Consider the following 24,096-nt stretch of genomic DNA (forward strand, 5'->3'; position numbering starts at 1 on the left):
TTGTGCAATTTTGGGAATGCTGAAAACAGCAACATATAACGGATCCCTGTATGAAAAGAAACATGTACAAATTGCTTGAAACTTTTTAAAGTATAGTTTTATTGCCTTTCAAAATTTAAACAGATAGTTATTAAGGTATATACGCAACTTTTTATCTGCTTACATAGTATATTTGGACATATTTATTTGCTTACTTAGTATGTTTGGACCGAGTTCAAAAGTGGTCTACAAGTTCCAAGATAAACTGCTCTAGAAATGTCCTAGATTTTTGTTAGAATAGAGCAACATTTATAGAGGTAAAAAAATGAAATAATTATTTGTAGCTGTTTCTATGTACAAAAAAGTTATTGCCTATTTGCTGGGCAAGAGAGTTTGACTCCTTTCTTCAACTCTTTTTCATAATTGTTTTAAAAGAATTAAATTTAATACTTTTTTCCATGTTAAGTTTGGTATTATCATCTGCAACATTTTCAACTCAGCATGATGCTGTGAGATCCTGATGCATTTCTCAGCAAGATTTTAACCTTCCGCATTGACTGTTTCAAACAAGGTGGGCCATGGCATGGAACTCAAGTCAATAAATCTTACAGGACTTCTGGATTTGAACAAGGGTATCTCAAGACAGTCGGTTTTGCAAGTCAGGCAGATTATCTCAGAAACCTTTGTACAAATGACATTGGAGAAATGGGAGGTACAGAACAGAAGAGATAGAGGTCATCTGCAGAGGGTGGAAGGTGTGCAAGAGAATGGCCTGGGGAATAGGAAGATGCGGGTTGGGGGTGTAGGCACTTAGAAACTATTTAACATTATTGATCTGAGGGATTTTGTAAATGACAGAGGGAAAAAGAAAGATGTTTACAGGATTGTCTTGCACCCACTGTTCAGTCAAGAGATGGCAGACGATAACCCAATAGACATACTGAAATCACAGTTGTATGGCAAAAAGCCCCACAACTCAAATGTAAAGCAACAGCAATAGGATGCTTGCCTGGGAAGTTTTGAGAAAGTTTTAACTCTGTGCTCTGTCTTGTTCAGCTTGTCTTGTACTTAACTCTCAGTGTCCTGTCACAGGCAAGTGTCCTGGTCACCAAGGCACTGAGCTCTTCTAGAGTCTTTTGTCTTTTCCACTTGAGCCACTGTATGTAACTATTCCTTGCTGACAGGAAGGACAAAATGGAGGGACATTGTGTAGCTCAATGACTGTAGCACCTCAGTCTTTCCTTATGGCTATAGTTTTTAGGAGAAGCTCTGTGCTCTGAGAAATCTTCCTTATTGAAACCAGAATGTGACTCCCTAGCATATCATCTTTCACGGAAGAAAGTGAAATACAGATCATGTTATGTGTTTAAGTTGGAACCCTGTGTGCCTTTTGGTATGGCATACGAAAGATACAGAAATATTCTTAACGTATGTGTGCTGCCCTGATCCTACTGTTCCTGTTGGGCAGCGGTCTGTACTCAGCTGAGTTAGCTTTGTTATAAATATGAGAGTTTGAATGAATAAATGTTCTCTGGCTAAAGATTTCACAGTTAATTACTTCAGAATGACAGTATAGCCCCAAAATAGAAAGCAGAGGATCAGCATGTGACTGTTCGTTCTGCCTTCCCAGCAAGGCTTCTGTTGGCAGCAAATGCCAGCTGCAAATAAAAATAGAAGGTGATAAGCAACTAGGATCTTTAGTTAAATGCAGAAGTCACTCTCCATGACGGCAAGCAGTCCGGAGCAACAATGAAGTCTCTCCGATTCATTAGTGCTGAAGCATTCGTGTCAAATGCGGAATTTGCCAGGAAGAGTCTCAGTGGTGTTGCCCATAATCTTTTTCCTCTTCTTTTTAAAGCCAGCTATTTACTGGAGCAAGGGGAAGTGATTCATGACTTGGTAGAGAACTGGCCACTTGCTGACTTTAACATGGGAAAGCTTTTGGCGACTACTGTGGACTGCCAGGAAGACCTGAGCCACAGAACCTGCTCAGTATGCTTGGAAAGCTGTCTGACAGGGCTGAGAGACTATGTGCTGAACCATCCTTCTCCCTACGCAAAAAGGTTGAAAGTGGTCGACCTGACGGGTATGAAAGATGTTGAAGTGCAGTTTTGTGAGTGTAAGAAGACAATGGGCAGGTGGGCCAGGACACAGCTTCTCTCTAAGCTTTGTTTAGAACTGCTGGTTTACCTGCAACAAACACAGTGCAACCCAGGTACCTTTGAAATCAGTATTGATGTGCTAATTGACCTGTTTGTTACAGAACGGAGCTATGAGCTGGTAGTGCAGGCCCTCATGAAGAAATGCTATTGTCCACTGAAGATCTGCTGTGTGGCATTCAGATCGGACAACCTGGCTTTGCAGAAATTCTTCTATATCATAAAGCTCACTGATACCTCTTTATTGCGCAAGCTGGAAATAGTTCACAACGTTCACTTGGAAATGGAACACTTGGAAATACTCTTCAACAGTATCCGCTTCCCTCTATTGATGTCCTTGACCTTGCCAGCACGAACATTTAATGTACGGAGGTTCACAGCTACAGATGAACGGATACTTGCTAATATTGGGGAAAAGATGGGTGAAATGACGCAGCTGACTGAGCTGAGTGTGGCGTTTTCTATACTCACAGGAAGGATACAGAAACTGCTCAGGTAATTTGGTCATCCTGCTTTCAGTCAGACTGTAAAGAACAGCCCTTTGTGCCATCAGCAAGCTGAGAATCTCTGAGAATATACCCTTCTCTGGGAAGTGAGTACATCTCGGGGGGTGTGTGAGAAGGGGCAGCAGGAAGCTGGGAAAGAGTATTTGTTGGGGAGAATTGGAAGCCAGTGTGTATATGCCATGCACTTAGAAGAATAAGAACTGCCTGTTCTTATTAGTCAGAGGCCATCTCATGAGTACGATGAGAATATACGTTTGGCTGTCACTTAAAAGAGGGGTACATGCAGGCATGTTTGATTTGCCACATTCTTGAGCTTATATCTCAGTCAGCTTGGGCTGGCCTTTGGTGCAAGATCTGAGTCATATTCCAAGTATTTTTCCAGGTCTCTAGTGAATTTTTGTCCTCTAAAAAACAGGCAGTAAATATACTAAGATTCCACAGATACTGTACTTTTAGGTGGGCAGGGGGGTAGTAGGCTCTGATTTGGTTTGAGACTTTGATTTCAGTTGTTTGTTGTGTCTGTTGATCTCAAGGCAAGAGAGATCTGATGTTTTCCTGTACAGCAGATTGAGCTAATATATGAATATTCATTATGAATTCCTAGGAAAACTGGCAATTCTCAAAAAGATAACAAGCTGCCAGTGAACAGTTTTCATATTTGAACAGAAAATAACTATATGTTTTTCAGAGCATCTTTTAAAAAAAAGGGAGACAAAAGTTTGATCGAGACAAATCACCTTGATCTAAAATTCCTCCTGTACAAAGAAGTACTTTCATTTAAAAGTTGTGAATGGCACGCTGCTGATATTGATAGAAATAAATTACATGTTTCTAACCTTGAGCCAGCTGAGGTCTGTGGCAGAAGTCTCACTAAGATTTAGAATGTATGAAAGGGTTCTCTTGATTTTCATCTGTCAGGACTATTTTATATTCAACTAGAATATTTGCACATAATCCCAGGCACACTTCTTCAAACCTTGTTCTTCATCAGAAGGTCTCTTTGCAACCCCAGAACAATACAGTGTGTAAACCTCTTTGGCATTTAAAAACATAGTAGAAACAAATCTAGAAACAGAAGGAGATGTCTTGTTAGAATGCTAATTGACTTTCATCTTGGAATGAATCCTTCCTTAATGGAATTGATGTAAATCTCTGGAATTATAATAGCTATTATAAGCAGCCACCAATGCTTCTATTCTAGTAATGATCTACTATTAATTCAGCAAGTAATAGACACCTGACGACATATAACTGGTTACAAAATAGACACATAAAATGTTACCAAATTAATCCCCATTAAAACAACAGTTAAGAGTCAAATAAAGTAGGAGCTAATTCATGGAACTGATTTTGGGAGGAAAATATACTTGTCTTTGTTCTCACATGCTTCTGTTTCTCAAAAGAGGTTAGAAACAATAATGAATGTGACAGATGGCTGCATTCATGATGTGGACAGTTATATGAAATTTGGTAAACGTAGCTATTCAATGTTTTACGCCAAAACTTTTTTTTCTCTTTAATTCTGCAGCCCACTCAAAACTCCACTGAAGATGCTGGATGTTTCTAACTGCTCATTGAACCATGCTGATATGGTCTATTTAGCCAACAGCTTTCACGCTAATCACTTAGAAGCCCTGGACCTGAGTGGACACAATATACCTGACCTTTACCCATCCGTATTCTTTAAGCTTCTCAGCCATTCCTCTTCAGTACTCAGGATTCTTACCCTGGAGGACTGTAACATCCAAGACACTCATGTCAACATGTTGATTGTAGCTTTAAGCCCTTGCCAGAAACTGCAGGAGTTTAAGTTTCTTGGAAACCCACTGTCATCCCAAGCACTTAAACAGCTTTTCACATTTCTCTGTGAGTTGCCAATGCTGAAAAATGTGGAGTTCCCAGTTCCAAGGGACTGCTACCCTATTGGCATCACCTACCCAATTGATGATGCCAGTCTCTGCAGGTTTGATCACCAAAAATATGAAAGTGTAGCAGAGGACCTTAACCGCATTTTACGCCAAGCAAATAGGGAGGATGTGAAGGCTTCAACTCCACTCTTTGGCAGTTACGATGCAGCTGTTCAGGAGACAAACAATGAACTGGGAGCTCACTTGATCAAGTCCTTCAAAGAGACTTTAGAAAAGTTCACTACTTCTCTTAATGAAATGAGTTAAAGATGTCATGTAGTACTGATGAGATGCTCTGTCAAATCAGAAGTTCATTTAGTCTTTTCTAGAACTGCGCCTTCATTGATCAGCCTTGAGTTTTCTTTAATTTCTTGGCTGAATTTACTTCTGTTTGAACAGCCTCTGATCATCTGAGGTATTTTAACTATGCTGTATCTATTGCATATGCCTTACACAAGCACTGCTACAGGGAGGATCCATAATAGCTTATTATTTTACAGAAAAGCACTTTGTTTCTCAGTAAAACAATAGTGTCTAAGCTTGGTTCATTTCTTACACAGTTCCCTCTGGATTTGACAGTGAGACTTGTAGCCCTACAGAAAAGGAAGGAAAGCCCTTTCCCATGTCCGAAAGATTGTGAGCCTATCCTCACTTACGGCTCCATAAACCAATTTTTTTTTTGCCCTTGGCCTTCCAAATTCACCAGTCTGTGTCTTATCCAATACCTTCCCAACAGAGGGGGATATACAACAGCCTCTGAGTCCCTGTGCCTCTCTTTCTTCTGTAGAGGCAAGCATGATAAACCTCCTTTTGTGTGGGGAGTTGCAGAGTCTGTCTAATACATTGTGCTGGTGAGGAGTAAGGTTCCATATCGAGGAGGCAGCAAACCAAATGGCTGGCTGACAGCAGGAGTTCTCCCCTCTCTTCCCTCAGCAATATAAAGCAGCATATGAGGGGCTCTGCTGAAGCTCCTGCAAAGTGTGATTTGCAAAGGCGTGCCAGGACAGGGCTGCCATGCTTGTGATGTCAGCAGGTAAGTGCCTCAAGCTGCTGATTTTGTAGAATCAGCTTCTTGAATCGGTATCCTGCTGCTTCCAGCTGTTTTAAAGAAAGTCTAGGACAGTGGTAATAATGCAAAAAATACTAGTGTCAAAAACACACATAGAAAAATTAATCCAATGCCAATTTCAAAAATGTGGAAAAGGGACAGGGTGGGTTGCTGAGTAACTAGAAATTACTGCATAAAATATTGCCCTCTTCTTTCAGGACTGTGTATTGTTCTGCTACAGAAGTGCAACCAGTGCCTGGAAGGATCACATTTATTTGGCAAGCTCCAGTGCAAGAAATGTATTTGAGTGACAGAGTAAACAGCATCCCAGACCCTCACACCCTGTGTTGGAACGTGGGTAAAGGGGCCAACAGAATGTCAGGATGCAGCAGTAGGGCCACAAAACAAATCTGTGAAGAGTACTATAATGAGGGGGGGAATCTCTGGGTAGTAGGCAAGTGTCATCGTCTACTCGGCTTCTCACCTGTCATGCTTCAGACTAGGCCGAAGAGAAAGATATTAGCAAAACTTACCTATTGTCAGCTAATTTGAGACCTCTGCTGACGGCCTCTGTCAACTGTGTCAGAGCCCAATAATGCTGGATCTCATCATCTGAGAGTAAGGCAGAAACTTTCTTCATTTAGGCAGTGCTGGTTTGTGAAGCTTGCTGTTTATCCACAACAAGAATATGCAGCTACTAACCTAGTTTTTTTAAAAAAAAATTTAAAAATTAATGGACTGAGTACTAAGCAGGTTCCACAGCATGCATTTAAATGATTTTTTAATGTCGTCTTAGCATATATTCTTCCTTCTAACATGTTTTGTTGATTAAACATATGATGGTAAAATTGAAAGTGAATGGATGTGACCTGTTTATGTTTACAGAGCGCTAAAAAAAAAATGGAAGTAATCTAAGTTGCCAAGCCAAGAAGCTGTGATTTAGAAAATGCCAGGATTGGGTTCCATATGGTCTTGCTTATATTTGGACAGAGTTCCAGGGCTCCCTTGTCCTCACCTCTACTCTTTACCTTTCCCTCCCTCTGCCCTTGCTGTTCTTTCCATCCTAGACTTGATCCATGACTTCTCAGCCAGATATAAATGGTTTGAATTTTGCCCGGCCAAGGATCTACTCCTTTGGGATGAGTCGTGGCACTTCCTGTAGCTGGGAGAGGACATTCCATGCACAGTAGCTGCAAACCTATGTGTAGTGATTCCTCCACCCTGGCAGCAGGGTCAGCTAACAGGTTGTACCTGGTAACGAAGGGTGGCTGCTTTGGAAGCATGTTGTGCTGCAACAGCCAGTCCCCATCTCTTTCAGTACACAAAAAATAGACAGCTTGTTCATAGATCAGCTCTTCTTTCAGAACATTTAGCTGCCTGATGAAGACTGCTACCTGTGCAGCTATCTGCTTTCTTCTTGCCTAAAGCCAATCCTGGTCTACCCTCTTTCTGCTTCCCCGGAACTCCTGCCTGTCTTCCATTTTCAGTCTTACGTATACATGCTGTCTGGTTATGACTCTCTGGGCCAGGAGGAGTATATAGAGGCCATGGTTTTAGTTTGAGTGCCCAGTGAGGATCAGCACTATGTCTGTCCCAAATACTCCCTTTGAGCCCGCAGTACGGAAAGCCTTGCATTATAGAAGTGGCGTGAATGCAGCATTTCATGCAGAACAGCAGTGAATGATGGACAAACAGTTGGATCCAGGTGCAGAAAGAATTACTTTTCTTTCGGCCCGCACACCTGTGGGTTTATCACTGCATATCTTGACTGAATGACAGATTCATAGGCCTGGATTTTTCTGGTTGCAAACACCTGTATGAAGAAATCTTTAATCAATATGCAATATACACAGGTGTGAGTGCATATGTATAATTATTTAATATGATCAGTTATCTTAATTATTGAATGCATAATATCATATAATATATGATTATTGGAATAAATGATGCACTATATTATACATGGGTATATTGACTGCATATAATTTACACATGGGCAACACACTGTGCTGAGCAAGGAAATAAAACTGCTCTACTCAGTGCCCTGTTGCTATATTTAGTACAGCTGCACATGTGGTGTTTATGCAAAGGAGCCAGTACTTATGTCTGCATTAGAGTGAGTAAATTCCTACACCCTAAATATTCATATCAAGGAAATGTGAGGCATTAGCTCTAGTGAAAGAAACCTTCTGTTTGTCTGCAGGCAAGCAACTTTCATGCACTGCTTTGCTCCTGCACCTCAGCGTGAGCTCGGGGAGAACAGCCTTTGATAGAGGGATGTCCGTCTGCTGTGACCTGCTTGATTTCTCAGAGATCTTTCCTCTTTCTGTCATAGATTGCACACTGTGATAGTGAACTGTTAAGGTGTGACCCATCAAATTAATCTCCTTCAAAATCAACAAAGCACATTAGTTGGGAACAACTTGTAATTCGGACTAAAAAGAATTGGATTTATACTAAGGTTTAATGGGTAAGAGGAGCTGAGGAAAGCCAACACTTTGCTGAAGCATTCACCCTGAATGAGGGTGCTCATTACCTTTTTGAGAAGAAGGCCTGTTTTCTGGCATTGTAAAGTCTGACCTTTAGAAAACTTCCTCAGGCTTCCCACACCTTCTAACCTCTGTGCAGGCAGACACATTCCTGAGACAGATACTGCTTTTATTCAGGCAAACTTTATTACTATCACTAAGTACAGCTGGTCAGAACAATCTTAGCTAAATAGTTTTTGTTAAGAATCAGTCACTTTGTCAAATCATCAGGCTCAGAGGAGCCATGTAAAGCAAAGAATGTAACGCAAATTAAAACAGAACTGAAATGACAGGTAGGACTGGTACAGCATATTTCAGATGCCTTCAGCTTTTGCCCTAGCAAAAATCTCATCTATTTTTTGTTTTCAAAAGTACAAATTACATTTCTCTGAGATTTTCATGAAAGCAGATGCACGTTCTGTTTATGTGCAAGCTGTCACTACCTGCCTTTGTGCAGCTGCCTCTGTATCAATGGCAGTGACGATTCTAGAAACCAGAGGACTTTGACAATTGTCGCTATGAGCTAGAATTTCTTCTTCAGCTGCTCCTGAAGGTAGAGTCCCTGTAGCTGCATAACTGCTTTCCCAACCATTGTACATCCAGTCTTTATCATTCATAAGAAGAAAGAGAATGAATATATAATGTCCAGGGCTGTTTTGTGGATCTATCTTGAATTTTTCCTCAATGCAATCAATACAACTAGATTGTGCACACCAGGCACACCCAAACCAGATGTTTTGATAGGTGCTAGAGAAGTTGCACTTCTGTATGTAACAGAAGTATCTTGAAGAAATTTAGCATCCTATCAATTTGAAGTATTCACCTTCATTTTGGTATTAAATCCTTTCAAAACATTCTGAGGAAAAGAAATACTTTAATGTTGTCTAAATGTTACAGTTTTTTCTTTCTTTGCTTTTGGTTTTTTCCCATTCCGAGAGGTGCATAACATGGACAGTGGGAAGGAACAAACGACGAAGCCAACATGGGTGGGTGCAGATGGCAGTGCTGCACAGAGAGATGCTTGAGCCCCACAGGGGAAATGCTGAAATGGTTGTGTCTTTGTACCAGTGCAAGGGAAGGGAGCTTGGCCTCTGACAGGTATGACAGACACATTCTTTTGTTTCTCAGCTATTATGCCTTTACAGCATTAAAACTGATCATGGGACTCAACCCCAGCAAAATTAAATGCATCATCCCCAAGGTACCAGAAAGGCCAGCTCTGCCCAAAGCGCATGGACACCCCGTTGCAAATGATGTGACTTTCCGTAGCCTGCACATTCCCCAGACAGAGGTTTGAAAACACAGTCACTGCACCAGCTTTTGTCATCGAAAGATGCTGAAGATTGTGTTTATGTTGTTTTATTTTATTTGGAGAAAGAAGGAGAGTACACACAGTAGGAGAGATACAGATTTAAAGAAAAACAACCCAAACTACAACTTTAAATATTTTCTCCTTGAACCAAGGACTGTGCCTGATTTATTCTGCCATATAAATATGAAATAGCAAAAGAGATCAGAAAGGAATGGCACTGCATCAAGCCAATTCTTAACTAAAAAGGCTGAATTGAAAAGGAAAAAAACCCATACAGATCACAGGCTGAAACCAAGAAGCGGCCACAAATCAATTGCAACTGCTTTGTTCAGTGCTAAAATCACAACCTGCAGAGATTAGGAAACGCACTAGTGCTCATCAATTAGCAGCCAAACGTTTGTTTGAGTAAACCACAGGAACCGCCCCACAGGCAGCCTGTCGGGGTGTGGTCAGGAACCCTCTGCAGGGTTGGCAGAATCCGGCACCACGCAGCGCTGACAGTAACATCTGGCCAGGAGCCTGGTAAGCCCCTGAGATGCCTCAGCTGAGGTACTGACCCCATTAATGCTCTCAGGGACCTTACCACTTAAAAGAGAGACGTGCCTTTATCATAGGAATGTCTTGGGTGTTTAAAGCCTTTAGTGATATCCTGCCGTTTCTCTCTTATTGTTTCTTTTTATACTCTCGTACAACAAGTGAGAATAAAACAGATGTTAACAGTGGCAAATTCAGAAGACAGAAAAAAGTAGCAGAAAGCAGATGATGATACCCAAGGAACAGACCTAAAACAGACTCAATACCGTCGTAAGAGTGCATTTCAACAGACCCTTTCCTTACAACAACTGACAAGGCAGTTTTGTGGCCAACAGTTCAAATCATTAAAGTGCACTGGTAGTTTATCAGCAGGAGAGAGAAATCAGTCTAGAAGTGCTACATGGCAAAATACCTGTGCAAGTTAAAAGACCAAGAAAGGTAACTGACCTGTTTTAGAATATACCTTTAATATTATAACGAGAGAAACTGGACATCAAAGTGCCAAGTATAAACTTAGAGCTCTCTAGAAAAGAGACAACATGCTTGTCTAGGAAGATGAGTGACCATTACATGTGAGAGCAGCCTGCAGCTGCAGCATGACTGAGGAGCAATAGGCACACAAAGACGTGGCCGAGGCTGTCAGCTCAGAAATACCAGTGCAAAGCCGTGACAGGACACACTTCTTCGTGCTGGGTCTGTATTTGCAAAAACCCCTCTGGCAATCTTTACCCTCTTCCATGCCACATCAGCTGTCCCCTCCGCCCACCCGAGCTGCCGACCTTGCTCCCACAGAACCTGTTAGTACTCACCAAGTGATGAGGTAACAAGAGACAACAGGTGCAGCCTTTGCTGGATCACTTCACCACTATGGGATTAAACAATATGGGGAAAGAATCAACCAAAGAAGTTAGGAGGTGAGAAGAACTTGGTTTGTAATTCGATGGCAGACATTTGGCAGATCCAATACATTTTAAATGAAATCGGTTAAAGTTTGCACCATCCCAGTTCCTTTGCTCTTGGTGGGAACCTGCCAGTGCATACTCGCTGAGATTTTCTGATAAACAAAACTAAAATACTCAATCCAGTTCCTTATGTAAGCAATGTTGTGCAAACACGCAAATTATTTGCATGCTCACGTACACCTTGTCTGCTTAGAAAGAATACTGTTCACGTTCATTCAAATATGAAGACATGTGTTAATTAAATTAAATGTATGCACTCATACCTCACTTAATTGAAAAATAAGTCGGACTTTAATTAGATGAGGAAATTAGAATGTATCATTCACTGCCTGTTAGGCTGTTTTGTTCTAACTAAGGTCTTGCATCCTTTTAGTGACAAAACAATATATTGATCCTGTTTCTCATAATGACTACATTTTACATGACTTATTTCCTTACAAATGAAAAATCTATAGAAAGAAGAAAGAGACATCAAAAAGACATGCCTTGGTGATCAACGAGAGGAAACCCTGGTGGTTAGTTTGAACAAAGTGAACATACAATCAATGACAGATTCAAGTTCAAACTAAATGTTGGTTGAAACGCTCGTGCTTTGCAAAGACGTTCCCTTTCCTGCTCTGGTGTCACATTCTGAAAAGAGGCAGGAGAGGGCAGAAACCCATTAGGAAATTCATCTTCCACAGCACGTACAACCGCGAGGTACATCGGGACGGGGAAGGTCTGCACAAACACCCCTTGGGCAGAGAGTGAGCTGAAACATGACTCACTCAGGAATATGGTAGGACCAAACCTCTCTTCACCAAGACACGGGGAAAAAATCCACAAAGCAGAGACATAACAATGTCTTTTCCTGATTGCCATTCGTTTCTGCATGCCCAGTGGATAAATACGGATAATTATAACGAACAGTTTCACATGTTGATGCTTGTCTCAAACCAAGCACCTGAATGTTCTCCATCACTAGTAGTGTTAAGTAATAATGGGGTTTATTCTGAAAGATATCCTATGTCCATTCTACTGTGTTTGTTCAACTGGAGCAAAAAGAATCTTTATCCCCTAAGGAACAATATTTAATTTTTTCAAATGCATCAATTTATATCTTTGCTAAAATTCAACCTAAACTGGAATCTTGACATATTTTCTATTTCCATAGATGTTCTGCTTTGTCAAATTACAGAAATTATCAGATCTTTTTAGAATATGAGCAGACAGAAAGCCACCAGACAAATGCAGGGAAATGAAAATAAGAGATTGACCTGGAAAACATGCCTGTGTTTTTCCAGCAGCAGCAGAAAGCAATGCTCTTGCAAGATGCATCTAAGGATAAACAGGAGAAAGTTTAATGTTCACAATAAATTCCTTCTAGAAATTATAAAAATCAGTGGTTCAATGATGTAAATGAATTCTTCGTACTGTTACCAGAATAACCAGAGTTTTGGCACCAGTAAAGAGCACACTCCAACACAATTCTGACCTCGGTATTCTCAGTTAACAGGGGAGCTTCTGTCTCCCAAGGCACTTGCTTAAGGAGGAAATGCATTTGCTGCACCAAGTGTAGCACCCAGCAGGCCATCACACTGAGAACAAACCCACTGTTCACTGCCAGGCCGTTCAAAACCTTTCGCAAAGGGAATACCACTAAAGTAAATATTCTGTACTGCAATGAGGACCTGCTACAGAGGATCAGAAAGGTAATTCTCAAAAGTGCCCCCGCTGTACTTACTCTTTGATCTCAACTTTATCTTCCTCCTTTGCATGAAGGTTCTTTACTTCCTTCAATCAGAAATTGGAACCCAAGCAGAGAAAAGATTGTAAGCCAAGGGAGTCTGACGAAATAGGAACTTTTATGGAACAACTTCTGAACCAAAAAGCAGCAGTGCAGGAAACAGAAAAGGAAATCCACTTTCAGAAAAGCCAATACCTTTGCTGACCAAAGGAAGTGAATTACAAACCATTGCAGGCTGGCAAGATGTAACAGCAGTAGGGGATTACAAATTAAGACTTACTTAAGCAAGGAGTAAAGTTTATGGTGAGGCAACGAGACAGACAAAGAGCAGCAGATATTTGGAGTATATATTTGCCAACCAGAAAGTCAGCATTTCAGCTATCAGAGATGAAAAGTTGCTAGAAGAGTAAGCCAAGATTCGATTAAATCAGTCATTAAACACTTCTGATTTAGTGTTGCGCACTCAGACCTGAACAACAAATTAATACAGTAAAGCTGAGAGACACTCAAGAGCCAAATTGTGCCAGTTTTTTAAAACTATATTAGTATTAGTTTTGTCTTTTACAGTAACATGTAACAGCCTGCCGAGAGCACAAGCAATGTGCTATGCAAAACACAAAGCCGTATAGAGATTGTGCCCTCGTGATTATCTGTTTTCCAAACTTTCACTATTACTTTGTCTCTGTCCAGAGGCTATCAATCTTTTCTTTCCTATGATTTTATCTCCAGTATCTATTCACGTGGTGCAACACCACTACTTCAGTGTTTGCATACCTTCAGCTTACGTGGGACTCTCTGTGTTGCGGTCCTTGGCTAGTACTGCTCAGCAGGAGAAGTCATCACCTGGTCCTTACTGGCTCTAAAATGTAGTTGTCCACAGTCTTTGGGGAAAGGGCCATAAAAGACATCCTCCTTTTGCACATTTTTTTAGTCTGTCAAAAAAAAATTAATCAGGACAGTGCTTAGTCTTCAACACCTACCAGAACACTGTGACAATCGTTATATGGTTTGGTGCATTCTTCAGTCCCGAGTGGGCTGGGCTTTGGCAGTTAGTGACCCGGTCGTAAGCTCTTGTCACATCAGATCATAACTGTGGCTGATCACACTAAGCCAGTTGGTTTTTCAGACTTACCTGGGCTATAAAAAACATGTCAGTGATGCTGAGATTGCAGGAGTATGGGGACATTTTCCCCCATTCTTATTTGTTTTGCTGATGGTGAAAGTATGCAGCAATGCAGCATATTTCAGATGTGTTCAGAAGAACAGCAGTTCCCGTTCTCCTCAGCAATGTAAAAACCTGTGACTTTTCTTCTCCTCCATCCACAGTGGGATTGTGCACAGAGCTACACCTATGGAATATGTTTGGATTTTCGTCTTGTTTTCACATGAGGTGGCATGCCCCATGGCTTTCTTGGTGGGTTCCTGTAACCGTTGTTTTCTTCAGTGATGCTGAGCTTTCTGTTCTGTATTGCTATTTAATTCCTGGTGCTGGATTTGTTTTGTTGTGCACATCAGAAATGGAAAGGCTAGTGGTTGCCATGAAAGCTCGGAGTCCGCACAAAGTTTGCCAGATAGCGCAAAAACTCACTTTGTGTCTGTGTGCAAGGAAAAGAAATTACTTGGCAAGTGCTCAAGGAAAGGAGGGGGGGGTGGGAATAATGAAACAACGGTTCTGCATGCTCTGTGGCTCATTTAAGATTTTTCAAAGCCATGGTTGTCTTTTGATACTATGAAAACCCAAACATTTCTCTGAAAACAGAGGGGTACTGTAATGTCGTCTGAACTGAGAAAACTAGGTGATGGAACCTGTACGCTGGGGGCTGGACTGGATGACCTTTAAAGGTCCCTTCCAACCCAAACTGATTCTGTGGATTATAAACAGTCATTAATAAACTCTAACTTCGGAGAAAGCCTCCAGGTAATTAATTAGCTCCAGCACTGCGCTGCCCTCCTTCAGAGAGATTAAAACATGACGAGTCCAAAACACACCACGCACTGGCAAAGTCAGTTTTCATGACGCTAAAAGACCAATAACTCACAGTGTTGGGATCTCACCATGTAAACTTGTAATATGATAAATAGCCATTATATAAATCCATTTTACTATGATTTTCATGTAATGGGTCACTAACATGAATAGCTGTTTGTAATAAAATTTAAAGAAATCAGTTCAGAAGGATGGGAATGCTTGGTGACAACAACAGAGCATGGCAGGATCAGACCATAGCATGCTGCTGATGCTGGCGTGTTTCTCACTGAGTTTTCCTCTCTTGTGAATGGGAGCAGGGTGATGACACACCACACAGTTCAGCAGGGAAAACTCGTACTTGCCTGGCACGATACTCCAGCAGCGGGGGACGAGCTCACTGTGGCAGCACTGGCGACTGGGGCAGTGTAAGGCTGAGTGTTGTCCCCACCGGCTCCACCACAGGATCGGTGGCATCGCATTAGCTACAAGGAGAAAGGCAGCAACCAAGTGATTGCTGTTAAACCACACAAACCCATAACCCATCACTGTAGCTCTTACCTGTCATGTGCAGTGGTGTGGGGTTTTCCAACAAACAGCAGAACTCTCCCCTGTGGAGACACCTGCCCCCCTTTATTCCCCCCTGGGTGCCACCCAGGCTGTCCCGCACTCAGCTCCGGTTTTCAGTTACAAGATGAGTGAACACTAAGGACTCACAGACTTTGAAACAGTGGGATTTTTGGTCTGGCAGCAATACCACAAATAAATTTAAAAAAAATATAATCAAAAGCTTTAGCCATGTGTATGTAACGTTAACTACCAGACGTTCTAAGAGCCTGAGCATGGCTTTCCCCTCCTTTTTGTGACTAGCAGGCAGAGAAACGACAAAGGAAAAGAGTTGATTGAAACTTTACCTTTAATAGATTAAAGGAATGTACATGGGCTTTACATTGTCTTCCTTCAAAATTAATAAACCAAATCAAGACTCTTCTACCTGTCATCAGCCTACAAAAGCAGTTTTTGCCTTTGAAACCAAACTAACAGAGTCTGTGCTTCTGGCTAAACAAAACTGAAAAAAACTATAAATGCTTGGGGCTTGCCCACAGAACGTGCTGCCTGGTTAACCGTTTTAGCTAAAAGAGAATAAAAAACCACCGTCAGATGTATTTGTTTCCGCCGGCTCTTTTCCTGCTTATATTGAAGTATCTAAATAATAACGGTTGGGGCCGAGCGGCGCTGGGCTCCTCCTTCCCCATTTCAGAGATGGGGAGGACCCTCACTGCCGCCCTGGCCATGGCCCTCCCCCCTCCCCCCGGGGCTGCCCCATCCCCCATCTGTCAGTTCTGTGGGCATTGTGCGATGGCGGCTTGAGGGGAGGGGGGACGAGTATAGTGGCGGAGGAGGAGGAGGAGGATGAAGGTGGGGCTGAGGAGGAGGATGAGGACGAAAATGGGGACGAGGAGGACAACAGAGATGCAGATGAAGTCGAGGATGAATATGAGAATGAGGATGAGGATGGAGATGAGGATGAGAGGAGGATGAGAGGAGAAGGATGAACATGGGGACAAGGAGGAGGAGGACGAGGAAGGGGATGAGAAGGAGGACGAGGATGGGGACAAGGAGAATGACAAGGAGAAGATGGAGATGAAGAGGAGGATGAAGAGGAGGGCAAAGGTGGGGACGAGGATGAGGATGGGGACAAGGAGGAGGATGAGGAAGATGGGGATGAGGAGGAGGACGAAGATGGAGACGAAGATGAGGATGGAGATGGAGATGAGGATGGAGATGGAGATGAGGAGAATGATGAGGACGAAGATGGGGACGCCCCAGCAGGTGGTCACTGTGGCTGGTGCGGGAGCAGAGCTTGCCGCTGCAGGCACTCCTGCCCCTCGGGGAGCCCCTTGGCCACATCTGCCACCCGCAACTGTGCCTGGGAGCCCCACGAAGGCTTCATATGCCTCCCCAAAAGCATCCTCTTCCTCGGCATAAGCCCTGGCCCCTCTGGCGTGGCCCAGACCCGGGTGTGGCACTGGGGGGGTGGGAAACTGAGGCACAGGGGAGGCTGGGACTGGGCCGGGGGCATTTGCAGGGTGGCTGTGCCCAAGGGACTGCGTGTGTGCACCCCGTGTGTCCCTGCAGAGCCAAAGGCAGGGAAACTGAGCCGCGGGGGTGTTTCAGGGATGCTGCGTATTGTCCCTGTCTGTCCCCATGGAGAGCCAGGCGAGGGAAACTGAGGCACAGACAAGGCTGGGATGGGGCTTGGCATGTTTGTAGAGTGGCTGTGCCTGGGGAACAGTGTGCATGCACCCTGCATGTCCCTGCGGAACCAACGGAGGGGGTAAACTGAGGCACAGTGGTGCTCGTTGGGCACCCAGGGGGTCCCAATCCATCCCCACAGAGCCCCAGGCAAGGAAACTGAGGCCTGGGGGTGCCGCACGGTGTCCCCATCCACCCCCATGGAGCCCCAGGGGAGGGAAACTGAGGCACAGAGGCAGTTGGGTTGACTCCTGGGCTGTTTTGGGGTGACCATTCCCCAGAGTCCCCCCAAACCCCTCCTCCATCTCCCGGAAAGGAGAAACTGTGCCCAGGGGAGTGATCACTAGCCCCCCTGAAGCCCTTCCTGGTCCCGCATGTCCCCTTTGGAGGAGCCTGGCAGGTGTAGGTGTGGCAGCCAGCAGCCTCCATGCTCCCCAATCGAACACTGAACAGGCTCTCAGGGCAGGTGAGGTGCTGCACCCCAGGGGGTGCTGGCTGTGCCCCCGTTCCAAGCCGCAGCTTCCCCTGCGAAGCACCTGGGAGCCCCAGGCTTTGTCCCCACCGAGCTCTGGGGCTCCTCACCCCTTTATTTCCCTTAAAATCTCCCCCCTACCTTTTTTAAGCTGTTGAACCCAAGGGGGCAGTGGCCTTGCCTGCTGAAGCACGGATGGGTCCCCTGAGCTGGCGGATGGGGACACGGGGCATTAAGAGGCTCCCCGGGGTGGTCCATCCGTGTCCCCTTGCCTCAGTTTCCCCTGGCGGCAATAAACACTGTACCCGTGGCCTCCACATCGTCCTTTGGGTGCCACCCCCCGGTGCTTCCCACCGCGGTCTCCCAGCCCCCAGGCACTTATGGATGTGGGGGGTGCAGGCGAGGGTATCACCAGACTTGGGGGGGGGCAGGGTGAGGGATACGCAGTGGTTTGCAGGCGCAAGGTGAGGAATGTCTTGGTTTGAAAGACAGGTGTCTGCGGAGGAAGGCAGGAGCCTCCCTTGAAATGGAAAATGCAACTCCCTTCCCTCCAAATTATTATAATTTTGAAATTAACGGGCCTTCAGGCAAAGATACGGGGAATAGGAATAACAGTTCTTTACTAATATATATATATATATACATAACACAAGGCAGGGGAAAAAAAAAACAACCTCCTGGTTTACACTGGCAGAGTCAGGAATACAACCTGACACCCTGTTAGGGTGGCAGTAGCAGTCCGATAAGATGCTGGCTGCAGTCCTCCTGAAGCGATGGGTGTAGTGCTGTGGAAGCAGCGATCAGGTAAAAGAGTCTGGTCTTCCTCCGAAGGTCCAGTGGTAGGTAGGTAGCTCTTGTCCTCTGGAACTCCAGTGAGGGGGGGGGAAACTCCTCTGGGAATCCAGTGGCAGAAGGCTGCTAGGCTGTTGGAGATCTCAGTTTTTATTTAGCATGGACTGCTTGGCTCCTCCCCCCGGGCGGAGCATCTCACCCTGGGATGGGGAGTCGCGAGGCAGTTCCTTGATGGGCCATGAACAGGAGATAGCCCAGGAGCGAGTTACCGATGGGTCAGGCGATAAGGCATTGTTGTGCCCAGTAACAGGAGATAGTCCAGAGGGGGGAGGCAGGGAGCACCGCCCCACCTGGTCTCAACAGCTCCTGAAGATGGTAATGGAATACTTTTTTTTTTTTTTCCTTTTTGGGCATATTTTACACTGTAACCTAGGACAGGAGTTAACCACATTTGGGGGAGCAGGGTGGGGGTACACCTTGCTTTAGGGGTGCAGGGTGGGGGATTTAACTGGATTTAGGGGTGCAGGGTGGGGGGGTACATCCTGATTTGGGGTGCAGGTGGGAATATAACCAGACTTGGGCGTGCAGATGGGAGCTATAACCATATAGGGGGGCAGCATGGGGGCACACCTTAGTTTGGAGGTACAGGTGTGGTGTATAACTGGATTTAGGGGTACAGGATGGGGACATGCCCCAGTTTGGGGGTATACATGGGGGTTTAGCCAGATTTGAGGGTGCAGGGATCAGGGTACCCCTTGGTTTGGGGGTGTAAGCAGATCTGGGGGTGTAGGGCGGGGATAGACTATGGCTTGGGGTGCAGGTAGGGGGTATAATCCCTCCTGCCCTCCAAACTGATTTAACCTACATAGGACATTTTGAGGGGGCTCCCTCCAGACCGCCTTGCAGCCCCCATGTTCCCCCAAAGCTGGCAGAGGACCCAGACGTCCCGGGAAAACGGGGGGGGGGGCGGGGTGTGTGTCTGCATCTGATGGGCTGCAGGGAACCCTCCCCCCACTGCACCTCCGCAGTAACGCCCAAGAGATGTGGCACCTCAGGGGTGGGGGGGACACACATAGACAGCTTGGGGGGACACCCCCAATGTGCAGGCAAGGTCTAGGGGGGTTGAATGCCCCCGGGGTATGAACCCCCTCATCCTGCATCCCCCAACCAGTACTTCTCACCCCACTCCCCTGGAGACACACACACACTCCAGGGGACCCCCCAAACCCCCACCGTGGGGTGGGGGGCTGTGGGGCTCTATAGGGGAGCCAGGGTGGGGGGAAATATGGGGATGGGGGGGGGCGCAGCCAGCATCACCCAAAATCGCTGGGGGCAGGGGTTGCAGGGAGGCAGCGGGTACAACCAAACTGTTTATTGAGGGAACGGAGGAAGTCAGGGAAAGGCGGGTGGGAGCCTCCCAGTCCTTGAAGAACAAGCACATCTTGTCCCCCATGTCCTTGCACTCGGGGCTGAGGCAAAACAGGGGGGTCTCAGGGGAAGGAGGGGCTCCCAAAGCAGGCGGCCCTACTCCTTGAGGAAGAAGTGCATCTTGTCGCCAATGACCTTACGCTCGGGGTTGAGGCGCTTGAGGATCTGGGCGAGGACGGTGACAGTGGCGTCGCTGCTCAGCCCCGTCCGTTTGGTCTGGAACTTCTTCAGCAGGTCCTTGGTGGTCGTGGGCTTGCGGGTCAGGTACCGCCGCACCGCCTCCTCTGTCAGCTGCACCTCCCTGAGGGCACCGATGTCAGGGGGGCGTCCCCAAAAACAAACTGCCTCACAGGGCCCCTGCCCACCCCCTCCGATACTCACCCGCTGTTGGGGGGGGATTTGCCAGAGGGCAGCTGCGGCCCCGCGTCCAGCTTCAGCCGTTTGGCCGCTGGTAGCTCCAGCCCCCCTGGGGGCTGCCGACGGCCTATTGGGGGGGAACGGGGACATGAGGTGAGGGACTCCAGGGAGGGGCTGGGGGGGTGTTTGGGGCTACTCCTGGGGGGCCTGGAGCTGCCCCCAGGTGTCAGGAGCTGCCCCATGTACCAGGATCCGCCCCAGGGCACAGGGAATTGCCCCAGGATGCCAAGAGCCATCCCAGAGTGCTGGGAATCGCCCCCCTCAGGGCACGGGGATTTACCCCAGGGTACCAAGATCTGCCTCAAGGCACTGGGAATTACCCCAGGATGCCAGAAGCTTCCTCCCTCAGGCCACAGAGAATTGCCCCAGGGCATCAGCATCTGCCCCAGGGTCCCTCCAAGCTGCCCTGGGGTGTTGGGAACCCTGCCTGCCCCTCCAGGGCAAAGGGAATTGCCCCAAGATGTCAGGATCTGCCCCGAGGGCCCCTGGAGCTGACCCAGAGTGTCAGGAATTACCCCAGGGTCCCTCAGAGGAGCTGCCCCCAGAGCCCCCTGAGCTGCCCCAGGATCCTCCCCAAGCTTTGTCCCAATCCCCCCTGGAGCTGCCCCAGACCCCTCACTGCCAGCCCAAGGGGGGGGTGCTCAGAGCACCGAGACACCCTGAACCGCCCTAGGGGGGGTCCCTGTGCCCCCCCCCGCTGGCCCCCACCTTGCTCCAGCTTGGAGGCAACAGCACAGAGGGTGCTGCTGGTGCTGCCGCTCTCTGTTGGTGTCCCCGGCCGGCTGTTGCCCCGCGAGCTGCTGGCTGAGCCCCTCCGCTCCCGCTTGGGGGGTGTCTTCTTCTTCTGGAGGGGGGTTGGGGGTGGTCAGGGGGGGGCTCTGAGGACCCCCAAACCCCCCACCAGGGTGGCGGGACCCCCCACCCCACTCACCGCCATGAAGAGGGCAGAGGAGGTCTCGCTGTCGATGTCGCTCTCCTCCGAAGTCTGCGACTCATCGCTGCTGTCTGGGGGGGGGCAGGTAGCACCATCGGTCCCGTTTCCGGATGGTTTCACCCAAAAACGTTGGGTGGGGGCTCACCTTTCTTTTTCTTCTTCTCCTGTGGTGTCGGGGCCTTCTTCTCCTCCTCCTCCTCCTCTTTCTCCTCCCCCCCCTTCTCCTCCTCACTCTCCTCGCTGCTGTCACTTGCCTCATCAATGCCTGAGGGGAACATGATGGTGACAAAGGGGGACATGCACACACACACTAGGGCCCCCCCAGCATAAGGAGGGGGGTCCCCATCCCCACCTTTAGGGCCTTCATCCTCCTTCGTCACCCTGGCCTTGCCCGCCACCTCCTCCTCTGAGCTGCTGCGGGGCAGAACAGGGCTGTGTTGGCGGGGGAAAGGGGGAAAAATTTGGTGTCGTCCCCCCAACCCCCCCCTCACCTACCTCGAGGCGTCAGACATGTAGTCCACCTCTTGCCCCTCGAAGTCCCCGTCATCGCTGTCCTCGAAGGCCTCGTCCTCCGAGCCCTTCTTCTTCTTCCTCTTCTTCCCCGCCACTGCCGCTTTCTTTGGCTTTGGTGCCTTCTCCCCTGGAGGAGGAGGGGCGGGGGGGGGGGTGATTTTGGGGAGGGGGTGTCACAGTGCTGGCGTGGGCCCCCCCAGGCTCCCCTCCTGCCCCTCACCCCACTCACCTGCACTCTCAGCCTCGCTGTCTTCGCTGTCATCAGAGCTGAGCTCCAAGTCGTCCTCCAGGTCGTGGATCTTCAGCTCCCCGGTCTTCTTCTTGCTCTTCTTCTCCTTCTCCTTCTCCTCCTCCTCCTCCTCGTCCTGGGCCCGCAGCCGCCGCTGCTGCATGATGCTGAAGTGGTTCAGCACCTTGTTCCGTCTGGCAGGGGGACAGGGGAGAACCAGTGCTGTCACCCCCCTGCTCCACGTGATGGGGGGCTCTGGGATGTGTCCCCAGCTCTGGTGTGCCCCCTGGGGCCCCGGCGTGTCCTCTCTGTCCCCAGGATGTCCTGTCCCCCCTCCGGCTCCTTGTTGTGCTCCCCAGCTCTGGAACTTGTCCCCCAGCAACTTCCCCTGTCCTCCAGGGTGTCCCCTGGCTCTAGGGGGGATCCCCTGGGACTTTGCGATGTCCCTTGGGGCTCCAGGGTGTCCCCACTGTCCCCAAATGTCCCCTCCAGCTCAAGGACATCTCCCACCCACTCAGAGATGGGTCCCCCAGCTCTGGGGTATCCCCGCTGTCCCTCTCATGTTCCATGTTGTGCTCCCCAGCTCCGGAATGTGTCTCCCCTCCATCCCCAGGACATCTCTGGTGTCCATCTCCTTGTCCCTGGGACATCCCTGGTGTCCCCCCTGTGCCCCCCCGCCATGTCCCCTCACCTCTCCCACTCCTCCTCGGCCTCCTCGGCTGTCAGGGTGCGGTGCTTGGCCACAGGGGTGAAGTTGTACCAGTTTTGGATGGGAAAAGCCTCGAAGGCGCCATCGGGGCATTGGGTGAAGATGTAGTAGGAGGCATTCGCGGTGACGCCGCCATTCTTCACCCCCTTGTACCTACCAGAGGAGGGACACTGTGCTGGGACCAGCCCCACATCCCCCCAGCCCCATTCCCAGCCTGTCCCCGTCTTGTCCCTCTCCTTGTGTCATCCCCCCCTCATCCCTGGGCTGTCCCTGTCCCCACATCCACCCCTATCTGTCCCCAGATGCTCCCTGTCCCCATGCCAGCCCATCCCCATTCACATCCCCACCTCCAGCCCCTTCTCATCCCGTCCTCGTCCCCATTCCCATCCTCATCCAGTCTCCATCCCATCCCATCCCCACCCTGCCCCCGTCCCCTCCCCACCCACTTGCGCCCACTCTTCCCGTTGACCCTCAGCAGCCAGGGCTGATCCTCGACCCGGAATTCCCGACGGATGATCCCGTGTTTCTTGCGCCGCGCCTCATCCCGCAGCCGCCGGTTGAACTCGCTGCCAGCGCCAGACTCCGGCAGCTCTTCCTCTTGGTAGATCTTCTTGTTGCTCAGGTCCCGCTCCATCCACGCCTGCCGGGTCCAGCTCAGACCCGGCCCCAAATCCCACCAGCCCCACGGCCTGCTGTCTCCAAATCCCGCTGTCCCCAACCCCTCTGGCCCCAAATCCCACCAGCCCCATGTCCCACTGTCCTCAAACCAAGTTGCTCCCAACCCCTCCAGCCCCACACCCCACCATTCCCAAACTCCCCTGTCCCCACATCCTGCTGCTGCCAACCCCATCCCAGACTCAAATCCTGCTGTCCCCAACCCCCCCCAGGCCCAAACCCCACCACATTCTCCCTGTCCCCAAATCCCACCAAATCCCACTGTCCCCAAATCTCCCCAGCCCCAAATACCACCAAATTCCACTGTCCTCAAATCCTCCTGTCCCCACATCCTGCTGCGGCCACCCCCCCCCCCAGACTCAAATCCCACCAAATCCCACTGTCCTGAATCCGGCCATCCCCAGCTGCCCGCAAGCACCACCGCCCCCAGGTTGTCACCCTGGAATCCTGCTGTCCCTGAACCCTGCCACCCTTCAACTCCTGCTACCTCCTGTTCCCAGTGTCCCCAGGGTCTCCCAGCTCCTGAACCCACTGTCCCCAAACCCTGTCCCCCCCATCGCCGTGTCACCTGGTGCCAGGTGGCGACGTTGACCTTGTCAGCGACATTGAAGGCCATGACGTTGTACCTCTTGGTCGTGTTCCTGCGGGACAGAGGCCATCACTGGTGCCACCAGCCCTCCTTGAGCCCCCCAGCCTGCACCCCACACCCCCTGACACCCCCCAAACCCTCTGACCGCCCCCCCCCCCCCCCCCCCGCCTCAGACTCACTTGGGCACCCGGACCACGTACTCAGTGACCGTCTGGCTGCTGGTGCCCTGCGGGGAAAGCAGAGGGTGGGTGCTGGGGGGGGTCCGGCGGGTCCCTGGGGGTCCCTGGGGATGCCCCCCCGCACTCACCGCTGAGGCCATCCCTGCAGCGGCGGTCAAAGACATGGGTGTGCTCAGATGAGGCTCAGAGGGGTCCTAGGGAGCAGCGGGAGGCTGAAGGTCCTGCCCTGCCCTACAGCACCCCCCGCCCCTACAAGCTCCCCATATGTCCCTCCAG

The 24,096-nt window shown here is 48.5% G+C and overlaps 2 protein-coding genes across 4 annotated transcripts; one reads left to right on the forward strand and one right to left on the reverse strand.

Moving 5' to 3' along the window:
* Positions 1–1,728: 1,728 nt before the first annotated feature.
* Positions 1,729–4,818, forward strand: LRRC14B (leucine rich repeat containing 14B). The gene is made up of 2 exons (XM_009959075.1): positions 1,729–2,633; positions 4,173–4,818. Exons 1-2 carry the CDS (start codon positions 1,729–1,731, stop codon positions 4,816–4,818), a joined length of 1,551 nt encoding a protein of 516 aa, XP_009957377.1.
* Positions 4,819–17,949: 13,131 nt separating this feature from the next.
* GTF2F1 (general transcription factor IIF subunit 1) lies at positions 17,950–24,087 on the reverse strand. Of its 3 annotated transcripts, XM_086472643.1 has the most exons (14): positions 23,949–24,087; positions 23,821–23,867; positions 23,621–23,693; positions 22,824–23,017; positions 22,360–22,530; positions 21,669–21,862; positions 21,422–21,566; positions 21,279–21,340; positions 21,072–21,191; positions 20,924–20,997; positions 20,701–20,836; positions 19,957–20,059; positions 19,711–19,876; positions 17,950–18,513 (listed from the first exon to the last, which is right to left on the reverse strand). In XM_086472643.1, the coding sequence occupies exons 1-14, from the start codon at positions 23,982–23,984 to the stop codon at positions 18,424–18,426; spliced, it is 1,611 nt and encodes a 536-aa protein (XP_086328769.1). In that variant the 5' UTR covers positions 23,985–24,087; the 3' UTR covers positions 17,950–18,423. The 3 variants fall into 3 exon arrangements, with proteins under 3 accessions (XP_086328769.1, XP_086328772.1, XP_086328770.1); XM_086472644.1 differs by lacking the exon at positions 17,950–18,513 and having other exon boundaries at positions 19,505–19,876; XM_086472646.1 differs by lacking the exons at positions 22,824–23,017; positions 23,821–23,867; positions 23,949–24,087 and having other exon boundaries at positions 23,621–23,692.
* Between the last annotated feature and the right edge of the window lie 9 nt (positions 24,088–24,096).

This window comes from Leptosomus discolor, chromosome 13 (genome assembly GCF_034619465.1).
Source record: "Leptosomus discolor isolate bLepDis1 chromosome 13, bLepDis1.hap2, whole genome shotgun sequence".
Taxonomy (NCBI): Eukaryota; Metazoa; Chordata; class Aves; order Leptosomiformes; family Leptosomidae; genus Leptosomus; species Leptosomus discolor.

Bases quoted from the DNA above. Each gene is read 5' to 3' on its own strand.
- LRRC14B (XM_009959075.1), top strand. From the start codon at position 1,729: ATGAAGTCTCTCCGATTCATTAGTGCTGAAGCATTCGTGTCAAATGCG. The intron at 2,634-4,172 runs GTAATTTGGTCA...TTAATTCTGCAG, and splicing joins AGGATACAGAAACTGCTCAG to CCCACTCAAAACTCCACTGA.
- GTF2F1 (XM_086472643.1), bottom strand. From the start codon at position 23,984: ATGTCTTTGACCGCCGCTGCAGGGATGGCCTCAGCG. The intron at 23,694-23,820 runs GTGAGTCTGAGG...TCTGTCCCGCAG, and splicing joins TACGTGGTCCGGGTGCCCAA to GAACACGACCAAGAGGTACA. The intron at 19,877-19,956 runs GTGAGTATCGGA...CGGTGCCCTCAG, and splicing joins AAATCCCCCCCCAACAGCGG to GGAGGTGCAGCTGACAGAGG.